Source organism: Lepidochelys kempii, chromosome 1, assembly GCF_965140265.1.
Source record: "Lepidochelys kempii isolate rLepKem1 chromosome 1, rLepKem1.hap2, whole genome shotgun sequence".
In the NCBI taxonomy this organism is placed as follows: domain Eukaryota; kingdom Metazoa; phylum Chordata; order Testudines; family Cheloniidae; genus Lepidochelys; species Lepidochelys kempii.
Window position 1 is genome coordinate 274,089,247 of NC_133256.1, and position 25,608 is coordinate 274,114,854.

Sequence of the window (25,608 nt, forward strand, 5' to 3'; positions counted from 1 at the left end):
ATCTGATGAAGTGAGCTGTAGCTCACGAAAGCTCATGCTCAAATAAATTGGTTAGTCTCTAAGGTGCCACAAGTACTCCTTTTCTTTTTGAGAAACTTTCATGAACACTAAATTCACTTAAACTCGGAATGTGCCTGGTTCAATGCTGACCTTAAGCATATATTGTAGGTTGTAAGTGATAGGGAGAAGGGACCGTGTCTTTTTATTTTTATTGTAAATATAAGTACCCTTTGGGGGCATTGTAAAAGTAATAACAATATTACATATGGGGATCCTCTGAAGAGCAAAGTGTCTCTTGAGAGCCAATTAACTCCTTCAGCTCCCAGGAAAATTAAGGGAATCTCACAAAGTCGGGCAAATGTAGTACAAAGTGTATATATTACTGACTGACTGCTTCTTCCCCCTGCACTTACTTCCCTCTCTGGGTGCACACTGTTTTCCTGATTAATGCCTGAAAACTAGGATCACCACAGAAAAATCAGGAGACAGAGTAACCAGCAGGCCTAGTGGATCAGCTGTATGAACATCTGTTTGGTAACCCCGTGGGGTCAGGGCATGGACTCTAGCTAGTCCATTGAGCTACATTCTAATCTGGAAAGTGATACACATAAAGCTTTGTTTCATAACTTATCAGTAAATGCAAGGTAGCCTAGCAGCACTAGAAAGAAATTACCCAGGGAGATCTTGCAGAACGAGAGAGCATAACAGTTCAGGTAGCTGCGTCTGGATGTTAGCCAAGAGAACCTGACTCAACTCATAAATGGATTATTTATTTCTTCAATAAAAGAAAAATAGTGAACTTAATGTGAACATAAGATAGGTTTCTGTATGTGAGATAGATTTCTTACATCCCTGATTGTGAACCTGAATAACATTGAAATAAATGTTGTTTATTTTTTTCTCCTTTCTGCTCTTGTTAGCAATATTGTTTATTGCATAGTGCTCTCTTTTAATCAAAGCTCAAGTCACTTGTCTTGCATTAATGTATTGTAGCACACATGTGAAACTGCCATATAATTTTCTTACTCTTCTCAGGGGCAACATCACCCAATGTGAACTACAAAAGCATTCCTAACTCTAACCTCAACTCCATGGCACCACAGCTCCAATGGAAAATTTTCTTCTTTGCTTAAGCATTAAGAGACAGATGGTGTGGGTGGGGCACTGTGTATGCCATAGTGGTATGGAGACCCTCAACTCAAAGAGAAAGGGGAGAGATGGGAAAGAGGCAGGGCCATAACCCTATCCTTTCTCTGCACCAGTCTACTTTGGTGGCAGGGCATGCAGTGGGTGCAGGCACCAACATCCTTTAGCATAGTACAGTCTATGCACTTCCCCTGCGCATCAAGGATCTAGGGAAGGAATGGTCCGTTCTCAGGGAAGGGCCAGAGTGGTACAGTCTTGCCTTAGGTCTCAGAATATTATTTCATGTTTCACCTGCAACAGTTTCTAATATGACAAAAAATAAAAGTTAAACACTTCCCCACTATACCGTCAAGGGGGATTATGTCCTACCTTGAATATAGCAGCACTTTTCTGGCAATACTGTAATGCTCTCAATTCTTTTAGAGAACTAGATCTTCAGTGTTTCTATGCCAAAGGGCTTTTTCCTCTTTCCCAATTACTCTTAATCTGAAACTATATGGTAGATTTCTTGTAATCAAAAATATATAATATTCAGATAACGGATTTTTAAAATGAGGTGAGATTTAAATGTTTTCTAGAAAACTAACTTTGAAAAAGTTAGTTCTTTGAAATTTGTCTGTCCCCCTTGTCTGTTTGGCCAGCATTCACAAATATATTTCTCTCTGTATTTCCCCTCCCATGTGCTCTCTCTCTCTCTCTCATTCTGTCTCTTTTCATCTTACTAGGAAGGGGACAAGCAATTAATCAGAGAAACAGCCACACACCAGCTTAATTCAGAGCGCTATGTTCACACTTTTAAAGACTTGTCAAATTTCTCAGGATCTATAAATGTTTCCTATCGCTATCTAGCTGGCACACCTTTGCCAAGGAAAAGTAAGTAACCAGAATCTGACTTTCATTAAATGAAGTAAGATGTTACCTCAGATGTTTTTTACAGAAATTAATTATTTCATTTTAGAATTGTGTGAAAACTCTTTCACCTACAGTGAAATTCACAATGCTGCCTGTTCCATAGATCTCCCATGGTACTTCTGCACAGGGATGATATAAGGGAACAATGCAGGTGCACTTCTGGATCTCCATGGACTGAGATGGGTTGAACCACTGAATCCTCACTTATGTGGATCCTATAGCTGGGAACACCCATATATAGGGCATGAAGGTCATTCCATAAGCTGGGACCATAGAGGGACTGAGCCACAGCACTATAGCCTGCAATGAGGGGATTTTCCCACACTCAGATTTTCCCACACTCAGGCCCCAGGTAGGACAGTTCCAAATTGTCTGGTTATTCTGACTTTATGCAGTTGGTTCAATAAAAGATATTGCCTCACCCACCTCATCTCTCTAATATTCTGACTTTAGGCAGGAGTCAAGACTTTCACCTTCACACAGAAACATGCCAATATTTGGCTTTGGACAGGTCACCTCGGAGCACCAAATCAATCATTTCACACACACAACCAAAGAAAATGAGGGTCAGAATGGAGAAGTCCAAGCATACATCCAATGCATAAGATCAAGCACCGAGAGGAAAATAAGACATCTGTGAGTTGTTGGTCTTCCTAGGACAGGGTTACAATGTAAATGTTAGTTGAAATAAGGTTTGAGATGTTTGGGGTTGTGTAGGCCGTGCTGAGGACTGATGGCGTTTGTACTATACCGCACTACAACTCCATTTTGAGTGGACAGTTTAGAGGAAGGCCACAGGACACCTCATTGGAACATGATCTGCAAAATTTTACAAATCAAAATATTTATGTAGAGTTTTGGTCAGCGCCAATGGAAATGAAGCATACTAGTTTTAACATGAATCTATTTGTACAGAAAATAGGGGGATGAACTGATTTTCTTAAAAGTGTAGTTGCTCACAATTCCAACAGAGATTGCATTTCATCCAAACAGCTAGATTCTAATAATAGATTTGGAGTGCATGTTAACAAATATCTGAAAGAACTCAGCTAATGCTGTAGGCACCTATGCAAGAAAAGCTATTTCCAAATACCACAGGCGGCAATTCATGCCACATACCTGAGATTCAAATCATACCCAAAAGGTTTTAAATGCACTAAAAACGACTTATAGAAATACAAATATTCAGTAGTCAACTGTATTGTACTTTTAAGTGAAATCTGATTTACTTGTCTCAAATTCAATCTATTACTTGTCTCAAATTCAATCTTCAGTCTATTTCTAACTGAAAAAATAAAGGACATTTGTGATAGGAATTCTAACAAGGAAAAATGAGAGTATTGGAAAATATTTAAAAACTGAAAATGCTAGAAGAAATCATCCATGAAAAGCTTAGAAATCCTCAAAACTATGTATAAATGTAATTAAGCTTGTTACAGTACCATAAAATGGTAAAAGCAAGGCAATTATTCTTTAACTCTTACTTTTGTGCTATTTTTTCATAATGGCTTGACTTAAGAACAATTTGTGAGCCGTAACTTTTCAATTCCGTTTCTTTATAGCTTTAATATTGTCTATATGTATTTCTTTTTTTCTAATAGGCACATATGCACACATCGCTTTGGCTTTAGTCCATTTCACAACACTTCTTGCAGTTAGGAAACTAATGCTTAATTCGATAGTCTCCATATGTCAAATTGCTTACAATACAATTCTTCTTTCATTGAAAAGCATAGAACAGTCTTTGTGGCGTACAGCTTAATACGTTTACATATCAAACATCCCAGACTTCATCATTCAGAAGGTTTATTTAATACACTACAGGCCTGGAGGTTAGCTTTGTTGCTATATGATTTTCAAAGTCTGATTCATGTTCAGTTAATCTTTCTGTCTGAATTTTCTTCTGCACAGAGTATCTTACTATTGGACTATCCTCAGTCAAACGGAAAAAGGGGAATTATTTGCTTGAGACGATCAAGTCCATATTTGAGCAGTCAAGTTATGAGGAACTGAAAGAAATTACAGTGGTGGTTCACCTAGCAGATTTTGACTCATCCTGGTGTGAAGGGATGGTCCAGGATATTTCACAGAAATTTGCTCATCACATCATTGCTGGCAGGTTAATGGTTATCCATGCCCCTGAGGAGTACTATCCAGTACTGGATGGCCTTAAGAGAAATTACAATGACCCAGAAGACCGTGTGAAGTTCCGATCCAAACAAAATGTAGATTATGCTTTCCTGCTTAACTTTTGTGCTAATCTTTCTGAGTATTATGTCATGCTAGAAGATGATGTTCGATGCTCTAAAAACTTCTTAACTGCTGTTAAGAAAGTAATTACCTCGCGAGAAGGTTCCTATTGGGTGACTCTGGAGTTTTCCAAACTGGGCTATATTGGAAAGCTATACCACTCCCATGACCTCCCACGCCTGGCTCATTTTTTGCTGATGTTTTACCAGGAAATGCCTTGTGATTGGCTGCTAATCCATTTCCGTGGATTGTTAGCTCAAAAGGACGTCATCCGCTTTAAGCCATCTCTGTTCCAGCACATGGGATATTATTCATCCTACAAAGGAGCTGAGAACAAGCTAAAGGATGACGACTTTGAAGAGGATTCATTTGACATCCCTGACAACCCACCCGCAAATCTTCACACCAACATAAATGTATTTGAAAACTACGAGGCAAGCAAGGCTTACAGCAGCATTGATGAGTACTTCTGGGGGAAAGCTCCTTCTACTGGAGATCTCTATGTGATTGTATTTGAAAAGCCTATTAAACTCAATAAAATTAAAGTTATCACTGGAACAGAAGACCGTCAAAATGACATCTTGCATCACGGAGCCCTGGAAGTTGGGGAAAAGATTGTAGGGAGCAAAAAAGGGAGGCAATGCACTACTTACTTGAGACTAGGGGAGTTCAAAAATGGAAATTTTGAAATGACAGATGTGGAACACAAAGTTCTGTTTGATATTAACTGCATGAGAATACTTGTTACCAAAAGTCAAAAGGAATGGCTGATCATTAGGAGCATTAGCATTTGGACTTCTCAGCCACCAAATCAATAAGGCAAAATTACTGAAGCTGGTCCTCCTTCTTTCGTGGTGGAGTGAATGCCATCGATTGGGTCCCAACTGGTGTCATTCCCCAAGGAGACTGACTTACTTCCTATTATTTACTACTGACACTGGAAATCTGGGGAAGTCATAAAACAAGCAAAAGCAATTTATTTTGTACTAGTCCGCCAGGCAATATACAAACACTAGTCTGTTGGAATGTTTGAATTTTATAGGAAATGTAAACATGTTCTCATCCATCACTTAAGATTCAGAAACCTTTCTCTTTTATTTTAATTTCTCCTTTGGGAAGAACTGCTGTACTAAAAACAAAGCCAATGTTTTTCCATTATTCAGAAGTTTTGTAGGTTTTGTCCAGTATGTTGTCAGATGAAATTTGACTCCATCATATCCACATATAAATTAATAATCAGATGGTAGTACGTTTGTACAATAGTTGGTGGTGTTTTTGTTTGAAAGACAGTTGTGAAAATGAAAGTCTGTTAATGGAGCTTGCAATTTTATTTGAGCACTGTAAGAAAACAGTATGGTTAAACATTGTGATTAATTTTAAATGAAAATACATGTACAGTTATAAATCTGATATGACAATAATGTAAAAAATATTTAATTGCATCATCTATCCTGTCTCAACAAATATGCTTTGTCCTTCTTCCAGGGTCCTGTCATTGAAATGGTTCACCAGTTGTATTTTATGTCACTTAGGGCCCAACCCTGCAATCCTTATTCAAGCAGTCACACAGTCAATGGGAGTTTTGTTTGAATAAGGACTGCAGGATCAGCCCCTGAGCTTTAAGGACAAAATTATCCTTTCAGATTTGCTTGAAAGTAGTTTTCATCTTTAATATTATGCTCTTCCAGCACATTCAGAGCTCCCAGTGATGTCAGTTGGAGAACTGCACAAAGCTGAGCACTACCGTATGGTCTGAGAGAAGAGTTTTGTACTCAATGTTTAGATCAGTGGTGGACAACCTGCAGCCCATCAGGGTAATCTGATTGTCAGCCATGAGACATTTTGCTGACATTGAACATCCTCTGGCATGGCTCTCCGCAAGTCCCAGTGGCCACAGTTCACCATTCCTGGCCAATGGGAGCTGTGGGAAGCAATCAGATTACCCTAATGGGCCACATGTGACCCGCAGGCCGCAGGTTGCCCACCACTGGTTTAGACATCCATCTCCCATCCGATGCAGATGAAAGATCTATAAGGTTCAACAGTAGAGGCTGAAGGTGATCACTGATCTTCCCTGGTTGATGTCTCTGCAATAGTGCTGTGTGAAACATTTCCCACCTTTTGCAAAAACAAGAATACTGGTTTTGCTGGATGTTTAAGAAGTAAATACTTTGCCAAGTTAGTTTTGAATTTTTTTCAGATTTTTCAATTGTGAATAAATTGTCTTAGGAGCCGTCTTTCCCCAGATGATGTTTTGGTCTATATACTTATATACTATCTGGACCTGTTCCTTTGAGGTGCTGAGCACTTACTGACAGGGGCTGATTGTCCTCCATTCCTATTGATTTCAGTGGGAGTTGTGAGCTTTAATACTCCACAGAATCAGACCCCCATATGTATACAATACATATTATATATAAACACATCTGGATTACCAAAATATATAGGAGATCTTATTATTCTTTAAGGCATTCCAAAAACTTTCTTTAATGATACTGGGAACTATACAAGTATATCAATAGCAGCACAGATGAACACTATATTACTAGTCTCATGAATATTGTGGTAATCATCAAATTGCATGTCCTGGTTTCAGCTGAATCTAGGAGGTAAGGATTAAATTGCAAGAATGCCTGTACTGACCAAAAACTCCAAGTCGAAGTGAACTAAATATTGTACTCTGCATACTAGCAAGCCTGACGTGGTTATTTCATAAGGGCAGATTATTCACAGGTCTACAAGAAGCAGCAATCTAATTGCTTTTCCTGATTCATAAATCCTACTAAATTCAGATGCAGGTTTGGCAAATCCCTACTTACAGCAGCAATGTACTTTAAAATAGATGGTCTAGTAAATACCTTTACAAAGTACACAAAAGTGTCCCCTTCCCAAAGAGAAGAGTCTTTGTTTCTCTTGTTTCTTAATACTTACCCAGAACTCTAATCTCTGTGAAAACAGGATATTTTAAATACAGTTTGGCAGTTCAACTTTAGACCCCACTGCAGTTTAGCTAAATTAAAAATACCCACTAAGCTTAAACCAATTCTTACCTAAATATACATGAGAGACTTGCTATTTATATGTTAAATTATTTTCTATGGTAACCAGCTAATTTTATGGTCAACCCTAAAACTCCTTTAAACACACAATAAATTCTTTTTTGCTTCATTTACCATTAGTGACAAAGAAATTTCAATAAGGAGCAGTGAACATCTGAAAACTGATGTAGAAACTAACTGCCTGGTTATATATAAATGTGCTGTTTCCAAAACAAATACATTTTGAATGAACACAGATAGTAAACACAATCCCAAGGCTTAAAATGCCCATGCATCCAAAATGATATTCAATTTGAAAGTTTTAGAATAAATTAAATGTTCTCTGCACAAACCTGAAATAATTTAATTGCTATTTTTAAACTACAAATGGTAAATATTTTAAAAATCATTTATTGAGCTGTGCCTCCCCCCACCCCCATGCCCCCAGAAAAATCTTACCATTAATGCAGCTGGAAAAAAAGCACATGTCGCTGTGTTTACTGAAAAAGTAAATAGTTGTGACAACAATTTATAGTTGTGACAACAATTTCAGGGGGTGAAATTCACCCCAGTGCAGAGGAATGGCACAAGGTCCCTCCCATCACTTAAATCCCATTTATAGCCTATTTTAATGCCTTATGTGAGACTAATGCTGTCCCTATGCATCCAGATAAATTTCACCCTCATGAACGTGACTGGCAAATTTTATACCTGGTGTTTTTTTTTAATGTGAAAATGTTGATTTTTTTCCCCCTGGAACAAATTTACAAGTATAAGAGTTTTTCAAAAGTTAGCGTTTTTCTATGCATACTGCAAGAAAAGCTATTTCTTAGCAAAAAGGACACTTTTAATCATATTTGTGGATTTTCACGAACATGCCCCAAAATACTGGATTTTCTTTTTTTACTAGTGACTGCTGATGAAGCAAATAATTGGTAGTTTCACACAGTTCTATTCACTGGTGAGTACAGGTGTTTCTATGTTTTTGTTATTGTGTATTTCTTGTGTTCATTCGTGGATCAAATATCCAGTTCCCTTGTAGTGAAATGGAAATGTAGAACCATTTTTTAAATATGATACTTAGCCTGCATACTAATGGATCTATTCTTCACTGGGTATATATGTATCATTCCACTGGCATTACTTGGCGTTGCATATGTCCATCAAAGGGAAAATAGACTTCTTAAAATGTAATGCCCATGGGCTTTTTTTTTTCTTTACTAAGAGTCAGTTTTTTCCATCGTTATTCATAGTGGGTAATCCCTTTGACTGGGACCAGTTGAGGAGCAAACTACTACTTAATATGAGTAAGGAGGAATAATCTAGCCTTAATTTGCTGCAGTTTACTCTACAAACCCAAGTGAAAGTAGTTGGCTGGCTACAGCATATCATCGTTTATTCCTTGTACTGTATATTCTCGAATGAAGAGACTTCACTAAGGTGCTATATGAATGTATTGTTTTTATATCAGTCTGATCTGATCTGATCTGTTTTAGCATTCACCCAGTATTCTGTTGTGTTAGGCACAGTTAATGTTTTGTTTTTTTAAGAAAGCAAATGAAGATCCTTTTCTTTACTGGATTAAAAATAAAATCAAAATTAAAGTGCTTCACCTTGGGAAACTGTAAAAGGGAACATGGTTAGACACCTTATCTGCAAATACAACCGGCCTGCATTTTGAAATGTATTACCCAGTCTTGGCGGAATTGACACCACTGAATAATCACATCTGATGTCTTCATTTGTGATCCCTGCATGTCTGAATGAGTTAGAAGTTAACAGCAGTGATACATGATGTATAATGAGATGATGTAAAATAACACATTCTCATATGGCACAGTGCAGTGCTTTGCAACAACCAGGGGGGGATATACAAGTGGATTCCAATGAAAACAGCTAATATGATTCCTTTCTCTGTCAGATTCTAAACAAGGTAAATAGCTTGAATCACAACCACTGTGTGAACTTTCCCATATGCTCTCACTGAAGTCAATTCCAAAATTTCAATTGGCTTCAATGGGAGCAGGATTAGGCCTATGTAATATTCATACTTGAAGGTGTGGATTTAAAGGTTCACGACGTAACTATTTATGCAGAACTAAAACCAAAAATCTATGGTCCTTATGTTTCCATTTTTCTTCTCAGCACTAAAGATGGCCTGAAATGGAAGTAGACTCCTTGCTGGTTCCTCTTTGTATCATAGCTCTACTGCAGTGCAACATCATTCCCAGCTTGCCTCGAGAGGCTGATTCTTCTAGGAGTTTTGAAACAGTGAATCCGTTCCAGTGTTACCTAATCTACAGTATTATTTCTCAAGTGCCAGTTGGGGGTAGTACTTCTGAAAACAATGTTGTATAGAGACAGGATCAATACTGCCATAAATGATGATTGAGAAGGGAAAGTATCTGCCATATTAGTGTGTCACAACTATAAAACTTAGAGAAATCCAAAACAGAGTGGGCCAGCTTTTATTCGTTATTGGTTATTTGCTAGTTGTCAAACTGCCTACTAAGGGCCCAGGGTGAAATTCACCCCTGTACAGAGAGCCAACAAATGGCCTATGAGTCATTTATATCCCAGTTAAGCCTTGAAAATAATTAAGTGACATTTAAATGGTTAATCAAGCCTAGAGCTGGCCCTATGCACAAGGGTGTGTGTATGAGTTTTGCCTTCAACTAATGAGTCTGAACATAAGAAGCAGACTTTTATCTCCTCTGTTCACCTTGTTAGGTACAGCTGTGTCTTACTTCTGTCCTTCCAATTGCTCTTTATTCAGTCATATTTTCTTTTTTCTTCCTAGCACTTTAGAAAATCAGGACTCCTGGAACAGCAGGTTAAAAGTCTGAATTCTGGTTGACTTTGAATTGCTGTATTTCCCCATCTCTGTATGAAATGATCCAGTTTCTTACTATTCTTGGCAAATAAGCCTCACAAGCATGAAGTTCAATTTTGTTGGCTGTTCCCCATCACACAGACTGTTATTAGGACAAGGTTGTCTGGATAACTATATCAAGCAAAGTTTTTGATTTTGTTTTTGTTTGTTTTTTTGTGATTTTTTTTTTAAATTAAGTTTATTTTCCAAAGGTAAACAGATACCTTATAAAAAGTGTTGGTGTTTAATTTTTAAAACAAGGATCCAAACTTTCTTTGTGGATATACTGTATATTTTGTGAGCAGTTTGAAAAAGATGACATTTACACACAATGCCATGGTAACATGAAAAAAAATGAATGAAAGAACTAAATATATTTAGTAGAAGGAAGAAACCATGTGTTGCTGGGCAACTGGATCAAACAGGTATATTTCTTTTTGTAGAATTGCCCTTAAGCAGTTAACCTTCTTGTTTAAGGGCAGAGGAATAGAATACTCCTTCCTGTCCGCATATTGTATTAACCCTTTTATAAGAGACATCCACATGGCCCTAGCTTTGTCCTGCTCTTGCTGCTTCAATGAAAATAATTTGTTCACCTTTAAAAATGATTGACCTAGGCATGCTCAGAGATGTGGCCCAGAAACTATTGTATTAGCAATCTACTCAGGTCAGTGTGGTTCGACAATGGAATAATCTTGTCTACCTACATGAATAGAATTGTGGCAGACATGGGGAAATAGTTATTTATCCATGCTCTAGTACCTGTAATTTATTTTAAAATAAAAGAAATGACATGAAAAGAGTTTTTCTGCTAACATCTTTCAGGTAGTGGTTATACAGTGTTCTTTTAACTGTACATACCACATTTTGGTTTATATAGCTACTGCCAAAAATGCATCTTTCCAGCAATGAAAAGGCATGATTTTGTAGAAAATTGGACAAATGGAGTATGTTCACTTGTAGTTCAAAATTTGTATCTGCATTGTTCTGATAGCCCAATGTTAGATGAATTACCACAGAAGTTGAAGAAGGTGAACAATTGTAAAACCTTGAGGCTACTTTCCTCAATGCAACCTGCACTGATGACAACTGAGGTTGCTAGGGCTTATTTCAGGGCCTCACATCTCCTGTTGCTGCTACTTAGTAGCTACTGAGAGTCTTTTTACATGAAGGCTATATTCAATTGCTTTATGATTCAGGTAACATATATTGCCACTTATGAGATCATAGAATCATAGAATATCAGGGTTGGAAGGGACCCCTGAAGGTCACCTAGTCCAACCCCCTGTTCGAAGCAGGACCAATTCCCAGTTAAATCATCCCAGCCAGGGCTTTGTCAAGCCTGACCTTAAAAACCTCTAAGGAAGGAGATTCTACCACCTCCCTAGGTAACGCATTCCAGTGTTTCACCACCCTCTTAGTGAAAAAGTTTTTCCTAATATCCAATCTAAACCTCCCCCACTGCAACTTGAGACCATTACTCCTCGTTCTGTCATCTGCTACCATTGAGAACAGTCTAGAGCCATTCTCTTTGGAACCCCCTTTCAGGTAGTTGAAAGCAGCTATCAAATCCCCCCTCATTCTTCTCTTCTGCAGACTAAACAATCCCAGCTCCCTCAGCCTCTCCTCATAAGTCATGTGTTCCAGACCCCTAATCATTTTTGTTGCCCTTCGCTGGACTCTCTCCAATTTATCCACATCCTTCTTGTAGTGTGGAGCCCAAAACTCCAGATGAGGCCTCACCAATGTCGAATAGAGGGGAACGATCACGTCCCTCGATCTGCTCGCTATGCCCCTACTTATACATCCCAAAATGCCATTGGCCTTCTTGGCAACAAGGGCACACTGCTGACTCATATCCAGCTTCTCGTCCACTGTCACCCCTAGGTCCTTTTCCGCAGAACTGCTGCCTAGCCATTCGGTCCCTAGTCTGTAGCGGTGCATTGGATTCTTCCATCCTAAGTGCAGGACCCTGCACTTATCCTTACTGAACCTCATCAGATTCCTTTTGGCCCAATCTTCCAATTGGTCTAGGTCCTTCTGTATCCTATCCCTCCCCTCCAGCGTATCTACCACTCCTCCCAGTTTAGTATCATCCGCAAATTTGCTGAGAGTGCAATCCACACCATCCTCCAGATCATTTATGAAGATATTGAACAAAACCGGCTAACAAAACCAGGATATCAGATCCTGTGTAACATTTAAATGTATATTTCCCATAGTACACTTCCCAACATTATATATGTGTGACCTCCCTTCTCTCTATCTCTATCATTTATTTCAGTACTGAGCAAATCAGAATCATGGAAGAGGTGAGGTAAGGTGCAAATTTCCCCTTACCTCCTTTTAATAAATCAAGTCTACTGTTACTATTGATTTCTCAGCATTAATCTCTTCATTTGGCCATTGGTCATTATTTTGAAATACCATATCCACTGGGAAGACAATAAACATGCCAATAATTCAATTTGAAGAGCCCCAGGAGAACAATGTGCACAAACCCCCTCCCGCATTACTAATGATGATACAGTTTTCAATTGTCAAAATATGTGCTACTCTATACCCATGCATATCCAGCAAGGCAAATTGCTTTGTTTACCAGTCCTGCAAAGATTCTTGGTGTCAATTTGCTTTGGCTTTTGAGAGCTGAGCCAGTTTTCTGTCCTCCATGGAACTGAATAGCCTCTTAAAAAAAAAAATCAGTTCATCTCTCTAGTGAATGTCTGGTTGGCTTTCAAAGAGGGAGTTTCTTGGTTTTTTTCATAAAAAAAACTGTGTCTAAGAGCCAGCATGTGGTCTTGCCTTAGCCTGCCCCCCCCCCCCCCCGCACTGTTATTTTCTTCTGGAATCAGGACGTTTTTGTTTACCCATGGAGTCTTCACCTTTGTGAGCAGCTGACAAAGTTCACCCCAGCATATATCTTCCTTTAAAGATTTTTTTTAGGAGGATTTGAAGTAGAATTCAAAATATATTCCCCAAAGGAGATAAAATGCTTGCTTGAACATCCCAAAAATCTGAAATTCCTGAGTCTGAGCTGGGGGGAAAGCAGTAGAAGAGGGAAATAGAATTATATACATTAAAAATGCAACAAAACCCCCAAACCTACATATTCCTCCTCTTCTAAAGACTCTGAGTTCCAGACCCTCTGGTTAAAGAGAGAGACCCTTTTTTAATCAAACCAATGTGTCAAAAATAATTTGTGCATTGGTTTTTCCACAGTGAATAGCTCTTTCTTTTGACATTTAGTCACATTCCAAAGAACATAGCCTCCTGGGTAATATCTCTTGCCAAAATGTGGCATGTCTTTTGTAAACAAAGATCCCTTCTTCTGAATATCAGTTGCATTATAATTAGTATATTTAGCTAAACTGTAAATAAGAGTTAACTTCTTCCTGACTTGTTATACTTGCAAAACTTTCTAAATATTTTTATTGGGGGATTAAATTAATGCCATATTATAGCTTTAGGACAAACACATGGTTTAGAAGACAACTCTGTTCTAATTTTAAGGTAGACTCTGCTAAAAATTATATTAAGAGGACAGATTTTAATCCATAACAACTATATTTAAACTTTCTACTCTGCTAAAAATGTTATCATCCTTGCTCCAGGGCTATGTGAAATATTTTGCAAGTAAAGCTAAATTGATGGAAAAAATGTCTTTCCCCCTGATATTTTCCTTAGTTTTTGCCTACAGTATAACTGCACATCCCTCCAACTTTGCTTAGAAAAACTAAATTTCCTTGCATCACATGCTTCCTTCTACTCAGCTATATTGGACCAAATCCTGAGCAAGTATAAATCAGCACAATTCTGTTTAACTCACTAGAGATACCCCAGTTTACACCTCCTGAAGACCTAATCCATTATCTTCCTCAATGAACTAAAGGGTTGTGTTTGTTTACAACTAATTGGCTTCCAGTCAAATCGTTCTGGCAATGCTTTTTTGAATGTTCACAGAATTGTATAATATTTTTCAAAATTCTGAAAGATTCCTTACCAGGATCGTAAAGCTAAAGTTGTATTAAAATCCCACAGATGCCATAATATAGTCAGAATTCTCAAAAAAGACAGTTCGGATGTAGCTCTCCCTTCCCTATCTTTCTTCTACTTTATTTTAGGACTCTGATACACATACTTACTACAAACAGTACCTTACACCATGAGAAGTCCCACCATAATGGAGCTACTGGTGGAATAAGGTGCTACTCAGTATGAATAAAGTTATCAGAATCTGGCCCTTAGTTATTTCCCTTGTAACCATAGCAATGAAAAGTTCACCCTATTTATTGTTGCAATACAAAAAGACAACTGAGCCACGTTGCCAGTGATGGGTCCCATCAATGGAATATTTCTTCCGTTTCCTGCTCCTTACTCTGAGTTCAATCCAAAGCCTGTTGGAGTCAATGGGACTCTTCCTATTAACTGCTGTGTGCTTTGGATCCAGCTCATCTTTATTTGGATGACAGTTTCTGTCTGAGGTGTTTTACTTGCAGTACTGTATAATGTCACAGAACATTAACCCCAAAGGAAAACACCATTTTGGAGAAGATAAGTCCTGGGTCAAGTTCAGAGGAGAATCTTAGAGAGTCTAGGTAGGGGCCAGAGTTTAAAGATACTTAGGTGTCTAAAGATGTGGATGGGCAACTGGTGTGGTTTTTTTCAAAAGCATCTAGGTACCTAACTCCCATTGATTTCAATTGATTTCAGATGCATAAAAAATCTGGTCCTAAATCCATGACCTGGCACACACTTAGTGCATGTTTAATGTTAAACAGCCCCATTGAAATCAGGGTTTGGGACTGAAGTTGGTGTAACTTACATCTTCTCCCAGCCTCATTGCTGTGCATGTTACATCAGTTTAAACTCTTCCACACTTTTTTTGACTTCCTTTTTTTCTCTTGGTTTTCCTCTGCATAATCACCCCTCTTGCCCTTATTTCTGGAATCACCCCTTTCAAGGCAGTGCTTTCTGGAATGACAGAGGACCATGACAGGAATATGCTTTGGGGGTCACCTGTAAAAAAAATATTTCTTGGTTTAAAACACCTGAAAGTAGAATTGCTAATAACTAAGTTCCCGTTGTGAATCATGGCCTATAACTGAGCCATTTTCCGCTTGTTATGAGTTCAAGTTCTCTCTCTCTCTTTATTATTATTATTATTATTTTACATATAAAGTATAAGGAAATGAAAAATTCTACTTTTAATCTTCTGGTTTATATAGATTTAGAACTTTTTCAGAATTTATCCACATGGAAACCTTTCCCATCTGGTGAGCATACTTTGGTTGGTCTCCCAACCCAACCTGCCCCTTGTGTCTTGGAAAAGTTCCTAGCTCTTATTAAACAAAGAACAAAATCCCTCTTTGTTGCTAGTTTATGGGCCAGATTCTACTCTCTGTTACACCGATACAAATCTGCAACTCCAACAACATTTAAGAGCAAGCCCTGAGCCTAGATCTTTTCTGACATGCAATATTTGATATAAAGAAGTATTTTATAAGGAAATAAATTGGTCTGATTAGATCTTATAATGGAAATAGCAACACATGCTTAATTCAATACTAGCAAAAAAAATTGAGCCAGGATTTTACCCCGAGTTCATACCTTTACCATGGTCATCATGCCCCATGCTTTGAGAATTGCTCTTTTACAGTAAGAATACAGAAGCTGGAGAATACAGAATATATATGGTTAATTCTTGTTCCCTTTACTCCTGTGATTTTGGCCCTTAGGGTACATCTTCATTGCAGTAAAAGACCTACCGTACAGCCTTGGCTGGCTGGGGTCAGCTGACAAGGGCCTGCTGGGCACAGTCTGCAAGGCTATAAAATTGCAGTGTAGATTCTCAGTTCTGGCTTCAGCCTGGGCTCTGAGACTCTGCAAGGAGGGGTGGGTCTCAGATCCCAGTCTCCAGCCCAAACCTAAATGTCTACACTGCAGTTTTATATCCCAAGTCCCATGAGTCCAAATCAGCTGATCTGGGCTCTGAAACTTGGTGCTGTGGGTTTTTTATTGCAGTGTAGACATACCTTTAGTGGTGTAATGCAGGCTGTGTATAAAACGCGGGACAAAGCAATTATTCTCTACTGCGTGTATGTCTAATGTTCTAGTGAACTGGGCCAAAAGAATTCTCACAGACACGCAAATAATCAATTAATAAAAGTGTATATAGCCTTCAGGAGAACTGTACACATTTTCTCTCTTTTGCTGGAAAACAGCTCTGTTCTCTCACATGGCATTTCAGAACAGAGCTCTGGCATAGATTGTTATTTGCAACAGCTTCCTAAGTGCTAATAGACCATGTTTTGTTTTAGTTTTGTTTGTTTGTTTGTTTGTTTTCCCAATCCTTTTTTTAGTACTTTATTATGTCACAAGCAATCACTGTCTTTTACAGTTCCATTTCTTATTTAGTTGTGCTGGGGCCAATAAGGGGAACACCTGGTACTTCTCATCAGTCTTCTTAGCAGAGCTTGACCTATTTGTAACAACCAGTTCATATGATGAATTTAACTCATTTTTCTATCCATTTACTATCTGAATTGTTCAAAACCACTTTGGGCCAGACTGTGGCAGTTAATAACAGCCCCATGTAGAACAGAGGGTGATGCTGAATTGTCCCAATAAGGCTATCAGGTGGCATTGTTCTTTTCAGTTCTTTGGCATTGTTCTTTCAGTGAGCTCCCGCTACACCTCGTTGGTCACCATTTAGTCTGATGCAATATGCATCCCCCTCCACATCTAGCCAGGGTAGAGAGAGGAATTATGATTGTTCCACCTATTCCCTGTAGCCTTGTGTCAAGGGGATGCTGGTAGACAGTGGCACTTGTGCTCAAGAGAGCACAGCAACACAGCTAAGAGAAATCAGCTTTCAGAGGAGCAGGGGCAGTGAAACAAAGGGTATGTCTACACTGTACACTAAGCCTGGGTCTGTGGGACCTGGGCTTGTGGACTCAGTGGTATGTCCACACTGCAATTACACACCCATGGCTGTCCGGTGTCCCTAATTCAGGCTCGTGGGCGAAGGGGCTATTTAATTGTGGTGTAGATGCTTGGGCTCAGGCTGGACCTTCTGGGCTGAATGTTGACACCACATTTAAACAGCCCTTAAGCCAGAGCTCTGCAAGTCCGAGTCAGCTGGCACAGGCCAGCCGTGGGGGTTTAAGTGCAATGTAGACATACCTAGTGTTCCCAAGCCCATGTTTAAGTATCCACAATGCATTGTAGACCTAGGTTTACAATTGCTGGACCTGGGGCTCACAGCAGTGCTAACGTGTCCATTCTGCACTGCTCAGACCTTCTGACTCAGGTCTACAGCATGAGCTGCTTCCACAATGCAAAATGACAGGGCTTGGGCCAGAGTCCCAGTACAATTTGGGGTCTGACCCAGCCCCCTAACAGGGTGCTAAGACCTGGGTCCTGAATGCTTGCTGACCTGAGACAAGCTGTTTTGTACATGGAATTGGATGGAAGAGGGGCTTGGGCTCATACCTGAGTCAGAGCCCAGGTTTAGTGTTCAATGTAGACATACCCACAGAAGAGGATGACACTGCTGCTCCCAGGGAGTTCTGTACTATCACATACTATGGGCCTGATCCAAAGACCATTGAAGTCAATGGAGTCTAGTCATTCACTTCAGCAGGCTTTGGATCAGGCTCTAATTTACCAGTTTTGTTTAATCATAAACCTGACATCAGCTACCGGTGAGCTTTCTGAGAGCAGGTATGTGAACAAAACATTGCTCACTTAAATATTCTTGAAAAATCAAATAATATAAATTAGACTATGAACATGGTCCAGTGAAATTCTATTCAAAATTATTGAAATCTCCATGAAAAACTAACCCACTATTTGACCCCTGTTTAGAAAAGACGGTCTTCTTCTCTGGAATCTCATGTGAGTTATATCTATTCAAAAATGGGACTAGGGAACTCTTACTCGTAAGCATTATACTGTTATAATGACTGATTAGATAAATATCACATTGGCCATTATCTTTGAAAACTCATGGTGATTGGGGGAGGTCCCTGATTGGAAAAAGGCAAATATAGTGTCCATCTTTTAAAAAGGGAAGAGGAAGAATGAGGGGAACTACAGACTGGTCAGCCTCAACTCAGACCCTGGAAAAATCATGGAGCAAGTCCTCAAGGAATCCATTTTGAAGCACCTGAAGGAGAGGAAGGTGATCAGGAACAGTCAACATGGATTTACCAAGGGCAAGTAATGCCTGACCAACCTGATTGCCTTCAATGATGAGATAACTGGCTCTGTAGATATGGGGAAAGCTGTGGACATGATATACCTTGACTTTAGTAAAGCTTTTGACACGGTCTCCCATAGTATTCTGGCCAGCAAGTTCAAAAAGTATGGATTGGATGAATGGACTATAAGGTGGATAGAAAGCTGGCTAGATTGTCAGGCTCAATGGGTAGTGATCAATGGCTCGATGTCTAGTTGGCAGCCGGTATCAAGCGGAGTGCCCTAGGGGTCAGTCCTCGGGCCAGTTTTGTTTAACATCTTCATTAATAATCTGAATGATGGGATGGATTGCAGCCTCAGCAATTTCATGGATGACAGTAAGCTGGGGGGAGAGGTAGATACGCTGGAGGGTAGGGATAGGGTTCAGAGTGACCTAGACAAATTGGAGGAGTGGGCCAAAAGAAATCTGATGAGGTTCAACAAGGACAAGTTCAGAGTCCTGCACGTAGGACGGAAGAATCCCATGCACTGCTACAGACTGGGGACTGACTGGCTAAGGAGAAGTTCTGCAGAAAAGGACCTGGGGATTACAGTCAACAAGAAGCTGGATATGAGTCAACAGTCTTGTTGCCAAGAAAGCTAACGGCATATTGGGCTGCATTAATAGGAGTATTGCCAGCAGATCGAGGAAAGTGATTATTCCCCTCTATTCGGCACTGGTGAGGCCACATCTGGAGTACTGTGTCCAGTTTTGGGGCCCCTGCTACAGAAAGGATGTGGAGAAATTGGAGAGAGTCCAGCGTAGGGCAACGGAAATGATCAGGGGGCTGTGGCACATGACTTATGAGGAAAGGCTAAGGGAACTGGACTTATTTAGTGTGCAGAAGAGTGAGGGGGCATTTGATAGCAGCCTTCAATTGCCTGATGGGGGGGGATCCAAGAGGATGGAGCTCAGCTGTTCTCAGTGGTGGCAGATGACAGAACAAGGAGAAATGGTCTCAAGTTGCAGTGGGGGAGGTGTAGGTTGGATATTAGGAAAAACTGTTTCACTACGAGGGTGGTGAAGTGCTGGAATGTGTTACCTAGGGAGGTGGTGGAATCTCCATCCTTAGAGGTTTTTAAGGTCAGGCTTGACAAAGCCCTGGCTGGGATGATTTAGTTGGGGTTAGTCCTGCTTTGAGAAGGGGTTGGACTAGATGACCTCCTGAGGTCTCTTCCAACCCGAATCTTCTATGATTCTATGATTCCCCTGAAGCCACTCTAGCCTGCTTGGAGGACCTCTCCACTGCTCTTTACCTGAGATTAGTGTGGTAGAACCCTGAGGCATCCAGCAAGGGGCCTCTTGGCCTAGTCCACCCTATCACATGCACTTTGCAAGCATGATATTTCAAGTGCTAAGGAAATGTCCTGAATTTGACATAGTTTTTAAAAATGTGAAATTCCAGTTTAAGCCTAAAAAAGTGTGCCCTTAACTTTTATGAAAATTTAAATATAATGCTAACCTATTATTATTTGTATTACACTAATTTCTAGAAGCCCCAACAGAGATCTGGGACACATTGTGCTCGCTGCTGTACAAATATATAGTGAAATGAGGAAGACAAGAAAAGGATGGGAGAAAGAAGAGTTTGAACCTCATTGTGAAGGAACTGAAGCACAAAGATTAAGATACTTACCCAAGGTAACACAGTAAGTCTATGGCAGAGCCAGGTATTTAGCCCAGGACTCTTGGGTCCCCAGTCCAGTGCTTCCCAGTTTGGGTATTGTGTTTTGTTTTTGCTGACTTTTCTGACATTTGATAATTTTACAGATGGGTCTAATCTCATGGCCACAAATAGGGATTAGATGTCTTACATTTTAAGTAGGGCTGTTGATTAATCATGTGAATTAACTGTGATTAACTCAAAATTAATTGTGATTAAAAAATAATTGTGACGAATCACAGTTTTGATCACATTGTGAAACAATAGAATACCAGTTTAAATTTATTAAATATTTCTGGATGTTTTTCTACATTTTCAAATATATTGAGTTCAATTGCAACACAGAATACAAAGTATACACTGCTCACTTTATTTTATTATTCTTTATTACAAATATTTGCACTGTAAAAATGATAGACAAAATAAATAGTATTTTTCAGTTCACCTCATACAAGTACTCTAGAGCAATTTCTTTATCGTGAAAATGCAACTTACAAATGTAGATTTTTTTTGTTACATAACTGCACTCAAAAACAAAAAAATGCAAAATTTTAGCATCTACAAGTCCTCTCAGTCCTACTTCTTGTTCAGCCAATTGCTAAGACAAACAAGTTTGTTTGCATTTATGGGAGATAATGCTGCCCACTTCTTATTTACAATGTCACCAGAAAGTGAGAATAGGCATTCACATGGGACTTTTGTAGCCAGCATTGCAAGGTATTTATGTGCCAGATATGCTAAACATTTGCATGCCCCTTCATGCTTTGGCCACGATTCCAGAGGACTTGCTTCCATCCTTGTTAAAAAAAATTAATGTGTTAATTCAATTTGTGACTGAACTACCTGGGGGAGAATTGTACGTCTCTGACTCTGTTTTACCCGCATTTTGCCATATATTTCATGTTATAGTAGTCTCGGATGATGACTCAGCATATGTTCATTTTAAGAACACTTCCATTGAAGATTTGATAAAACCCAAAGAAGGTACCAGTATGAGATTTCTAAAGATAGCTACAGCACTTGACCCAAGGTTTAAGAATCTGAAGTGCCTTCCCAAATCTGAGAGGAATGAGGTGTGGAGCATGCTTTCAGAAGGAGCAAAACTCCAATGCAGAAACTATAGAACCCAAACCACACACAAAAAAAAAAATCAACCTCCTGCTGGTGGCATCTGACTCCGATTATGAAAATGAGCATGTGTCTGTCTACATTACTTTGGATTGTTATCAAGAAGGACAGGTAGTCAGCGTAAATGCATGTCCTCTGGAATGGTGGATGAAGCATGAAGGGACATATGAATCTTTAGTGCATCTGCTACAACAGTGCCATGTGAATGCCTGTTCTCACTTTCAGGTGACATTGTGAACAAGAAGCAGGCAGCATTATCTCCTGAAAATGTAAACAAACATGTTTGTCTGAATGACTGGCTGAACAAGAAGTAGGACTGAGTGGGGACTGGTAGGCTCTAAAGTTTTAAATTGTTTTATTTTTGAATGCAGTTATTTTTGGTACATAATTCTACATTTGTAAATTCAACTTTCATGATAAAGAGATTGTACTACAGTATGTGTATGAGGTGAATTGAAAAATACTATTTCTTTTGTTTTTTATAGTGCAAATATTTGTAATAAAAATAAATATAAAGTGAGCACTATACACTTTGTATTCTGTGTTGTAATTAAAATCAGTATATTTGGAAATGTAGCAAACATCTACAAATATTTAAATAAATGGTATTCTATTATTCTTTAACAGTGCGATGAATCACTATTAATTTTTTTAATCGCTTGACAGCCCTAATTTTAACTTACAGTGATATCTCCAAGTACCTTAACATTGCCATGAGGTGAAATTTACTTACTTTCCTTGTGTATTTTGGGGCAGATGCTCAACTGGTGTAATTAGTCACAATTAGCAACCACAATTTGCACCAGATGAGGCTCTACCTCTTTATTTTAGCAACACATATTCCAAAGTAATCCTGCAGAAAACTTCTCTTTGATTCCATTAAGAGAACTTCCTGTATTCTTACCAACTATTGCAATAATTTGGAAAACAGCTTTCGCAGCTGAAAATTCATCAGATGCATTAGAGTGTCTCTCTTAGAAAGAAAAGGAGTACTTGTGGCACCTAACAAATTTATTAGAGCATAAGTTTTCATGAGCTACAGCTCACTTCATTGGCTGCTACTCTGTAGCCTCTCTTAGAAAGGCATAAATTAAGATTTGCTTGAACCAAACAAGAAATTATATGGAGTTGTTCCACACATCAAAAAAGAGAGTGTTTTTCTTTAATGGAATGAGTCAAAACCTTCAACAAGTGCAAAAGAAAATGCTATAGTCATCAAGCCGACAGGCCTATGAGAAAAAATAATTAGGGCTAAAAATAGCTTCCTATGAGGTTTGTTATTAGTGTATTAACAGGTTTTCAAAAGCCTTATATAGGTTCATATTTAAGTACACCAAACTTACTTAAGGAGTAAATGGCTGCCCCTGCAGGCATGCAAAGTCTACAGAGATTCAGTATAACAGGTATGGTTCCACTGCATGGATGGCACAGGATGCAAACTATGCACGGGGACCGCAAAGCCTTGCCATCATGGAGCTCCGGCGGGTCTTTGTCAATGGTAATCCAGAGGGATATTTCAGGGACAAGCTGAGGAGAGTTAAGAACATGGCTGCTATGTCTACAGCAATCTGCCTTGTCTTTTCAATCCTCTTTTCACACAATTCCTTTGCCCTCTGAGTTGCTGGAACCAGGATGTGGTCCTTAACATGAACATAAGAGAATAAGATTAATTTTAAGCAAGGTATTATATTAGAGTAAACCTAATCCCACTCAGAGCTGAGCCATTAAATGTCATTGAGTGTGTGTATGATACCAGAGCAGATTGGAAGGGGTGTTTCGTGGCATGTATGGTTATAGAGGGATCACCTAAAATGAGCCACAAGAATAGAGTTTGTTTAAAAGTATATAAAAGAAACAGGGACAGAGTATCCTAACTTGCACTCATCTGAATGTAAAGATAAAATATTGAGGTCTACTTGGGTAGAGACTTGGGCCACTTCCAATTTTTTTCAGATCCAATTGGGTGGATTCTTGGGTTATTTCCTATTTTTTTCAGGACTGATTCACCCATCCATTTTATACATTCAAGATGGAAGGGGAAATCTGAACTGTGTACAGTGGTCAATTTTGTAAAGGAGCTTCACTTGACTGTTTGATGTATAGGATAAATAAGTTCTTTCAGGCTTTAAAAACACGTGGCTGGAGGCCTCTTTCCAAGACTGGAGAGAAGCAGGAAGGTTGGAGAGGATAAAGTTGCAGCAATCATTTCAGCTTCAGAAAGACCTAGACACATGTCAAGGTTCCTTCCCCACTCTGAACTCTAGGGTACAGATGTGGGGACCTGCATGAAAGACCCCCTAAGCTTATTCTTACCAGCTTAGGTTAAAACTTCCCCAAGGTACTAACTTTGCCTTGTCCTTGAACCCAAGTGTTTGAATCAAAGAACAGGGAAAGAGCCCACTTGGAGACGTCTTCCCCCCAAAATATCCCCCCCCAATCCCTACTCCCCCTTTCCTGGGGAAGGCTTGATAAGAATCCTCACCAATTTGTGCAGGTGAACACAGACCCAAACCCTTGGATCTTAAGAACAATGAAAAATCAATCAGGTTTTTAAAAGAAGAATTTGAATTAAAGAAAAGGTAAAAGAATCACCTCTGTAAAATCAGGATGGTAAATACCTTACAGGGTAATCAGATTCAAAACATAGAGAATCCCTCTAGGCAAAACCTTAAGTTACAAAAAGACACAAAAACAGGAATATACATTGCATCCAGCACAGCTTATTTTACCAGCTGTCATAAATATAAAGGGAAGGGTAAACCCCTTTGAAATCCCTCCTGGCCAGGGGAAAGCTCCTCTCACCTGTAAAGGGTTAAGAAGCTAAAGGTAACCTCGCTGGCACCTGACCAAAATGACCAATGAGGAGACAAGATACTTTCAAAAGCTGAGAGGAGGGAGAGAAACAAAGGGTCTGTGTCTGTCTGTAGTCGTCTTGGCCAGGGACAGAACAGGAATGGAGTCTTAGAACTTTTAGTAAGTAATCTAGCTAGGTATGTGTTAGATTATGATTTCTTTAAATGGCTGAGAAAAGAATTGTGCTGAATAGAATAACTATTTCTGTCTGTGTATCTTTTTTGTAACTTAAGGTTTTGCCTAGAGGGGTTCTCTATGTTTTTGAATCTAATTACCCTGTAAGATATCTACCATCCTGATTTTACAGGGGGGATTTCTTTATTTCTATTTACTTCTATTTTTTATTAAAAGTCTTCTTGTAAAACACTGAATGCTTTTTCATTGTTCTCAGATCCAAGGGTTTGGGTCTGTGGTCACCTATGCAAATTGGTGAGGCTTTTTATCCAACATTTCCCAGGAAAGGGGGGGTGCAAGTGTTGGGAGGATTGTTCATTGTTCTTAAGATCCAAGGGTCTGGGTCTGTAGTCACCTAGGCAAATTGGTGAGGCTTTTTACCAAACCTTGTCCAGGAAGTGGGGTGCAAGGTTTTGGGAAGTATTTTGGGGGGAAGAACGCGTCCAAACAGCTCTTCCCCAGTAACCAGTATTAGTTTGGTGGTGGTAGCGGCCAGTCCAAGGATAACGGGTGTAATATTTTGTACCTTGGGGAAGTTTTGACCTAAGCTGGTAAAGATAAGCTTAGGAGGTTTTTCATGCAGGTCCCCACATCTGTACCCTAGAGTTCAGAGTGGGGGAGGAACCTTGACACCAGCCATTATACAAAAGGAAATCTAATGCATTTCTAGCTAGATTACTTACTAACTTAACACAGACAGAAAAACCCTTCCCGTTCCCCCCCCCACTCCAGATTTGAAAGTATCTTGTCCTCTCATTGGTCATTTGGGTCAGGTGCCAGCTAGGTTACCTTAGCTTCTTAACCCTTTACAGATAAAAGGGTTTGGCCTCTTGCCAGGAGGGATTTTATAGCACTGTATACAGAAAGGTGGTTACCCTTCCCTTTATATTTATGACAACGCAAAACTTACAACCTTTAGTAAAACAATTTTAAAAAAATTAAAAAGGTGTGGGAGGGATACTTCAAGTGTAGCCTGGCCCACTGGGAGGCAGAGAGAGATTGAGAGATGTCAGAGAGCCATGACGTAGATTAGTGTCAGCTAGACTCATGAAGACACCGCAGAGAACAGAGAAAATTGGGAATAAGAATAAAGACTAATAGAATTGTTCCCAGTTACATGCACACCTACACTATTTTCTGAGATAAGGGCTTAATTGTAACTCGGCCAAGGCAATACTTCAGACAAAAAAGTTGTCAAGGCTGATTCCCCACTCTGGCACTTCAAGTGGAGAAGGTGGGAGCCCGCAAGGATTCTAAAAAATAACACAGGCCACTCCAGGCTTGTATTAAACTCCCAAGATTACAGTTTCTCTCTGACCGTGGATGGATAGAT

At 39.3% G+C, this 25,608-nt stretch overlaps 1 protein-coding gene across 10 annotated transcripts in view; it reads left to right on the forward strand.

Moving 5' to 3' along the window:
• The window catches only part of MGAT4C (MGAT4 family member C), a 678,608-nt gene extending 672,076 nt beyond the window's left edge, over positions 1-6,532 (forward strand). For all 10 annotated transcript variants that reach the window (XM_073331101.1, XM_073331129.1, XM_073331158.1 and 7 more), the window contains 2 exons: positions 1,872-2,019; positions 3,970-6,532. In XM_073331101.1, the coding sequence (XP_073187202.1) occupies positions 1,872-2,019; positions 3,970-5,126 (1,305 nt within the window). In that variant the 3' untranslated portion in view covers positions 5,127-6,532. The remainder of the gene's footprint in view (positions 1-1,871; positions 2,020-3,969) is intronic.
• The last annotated feature ends 19,076 nt before the right edge of the window (positions 6,533-25,608 follow it).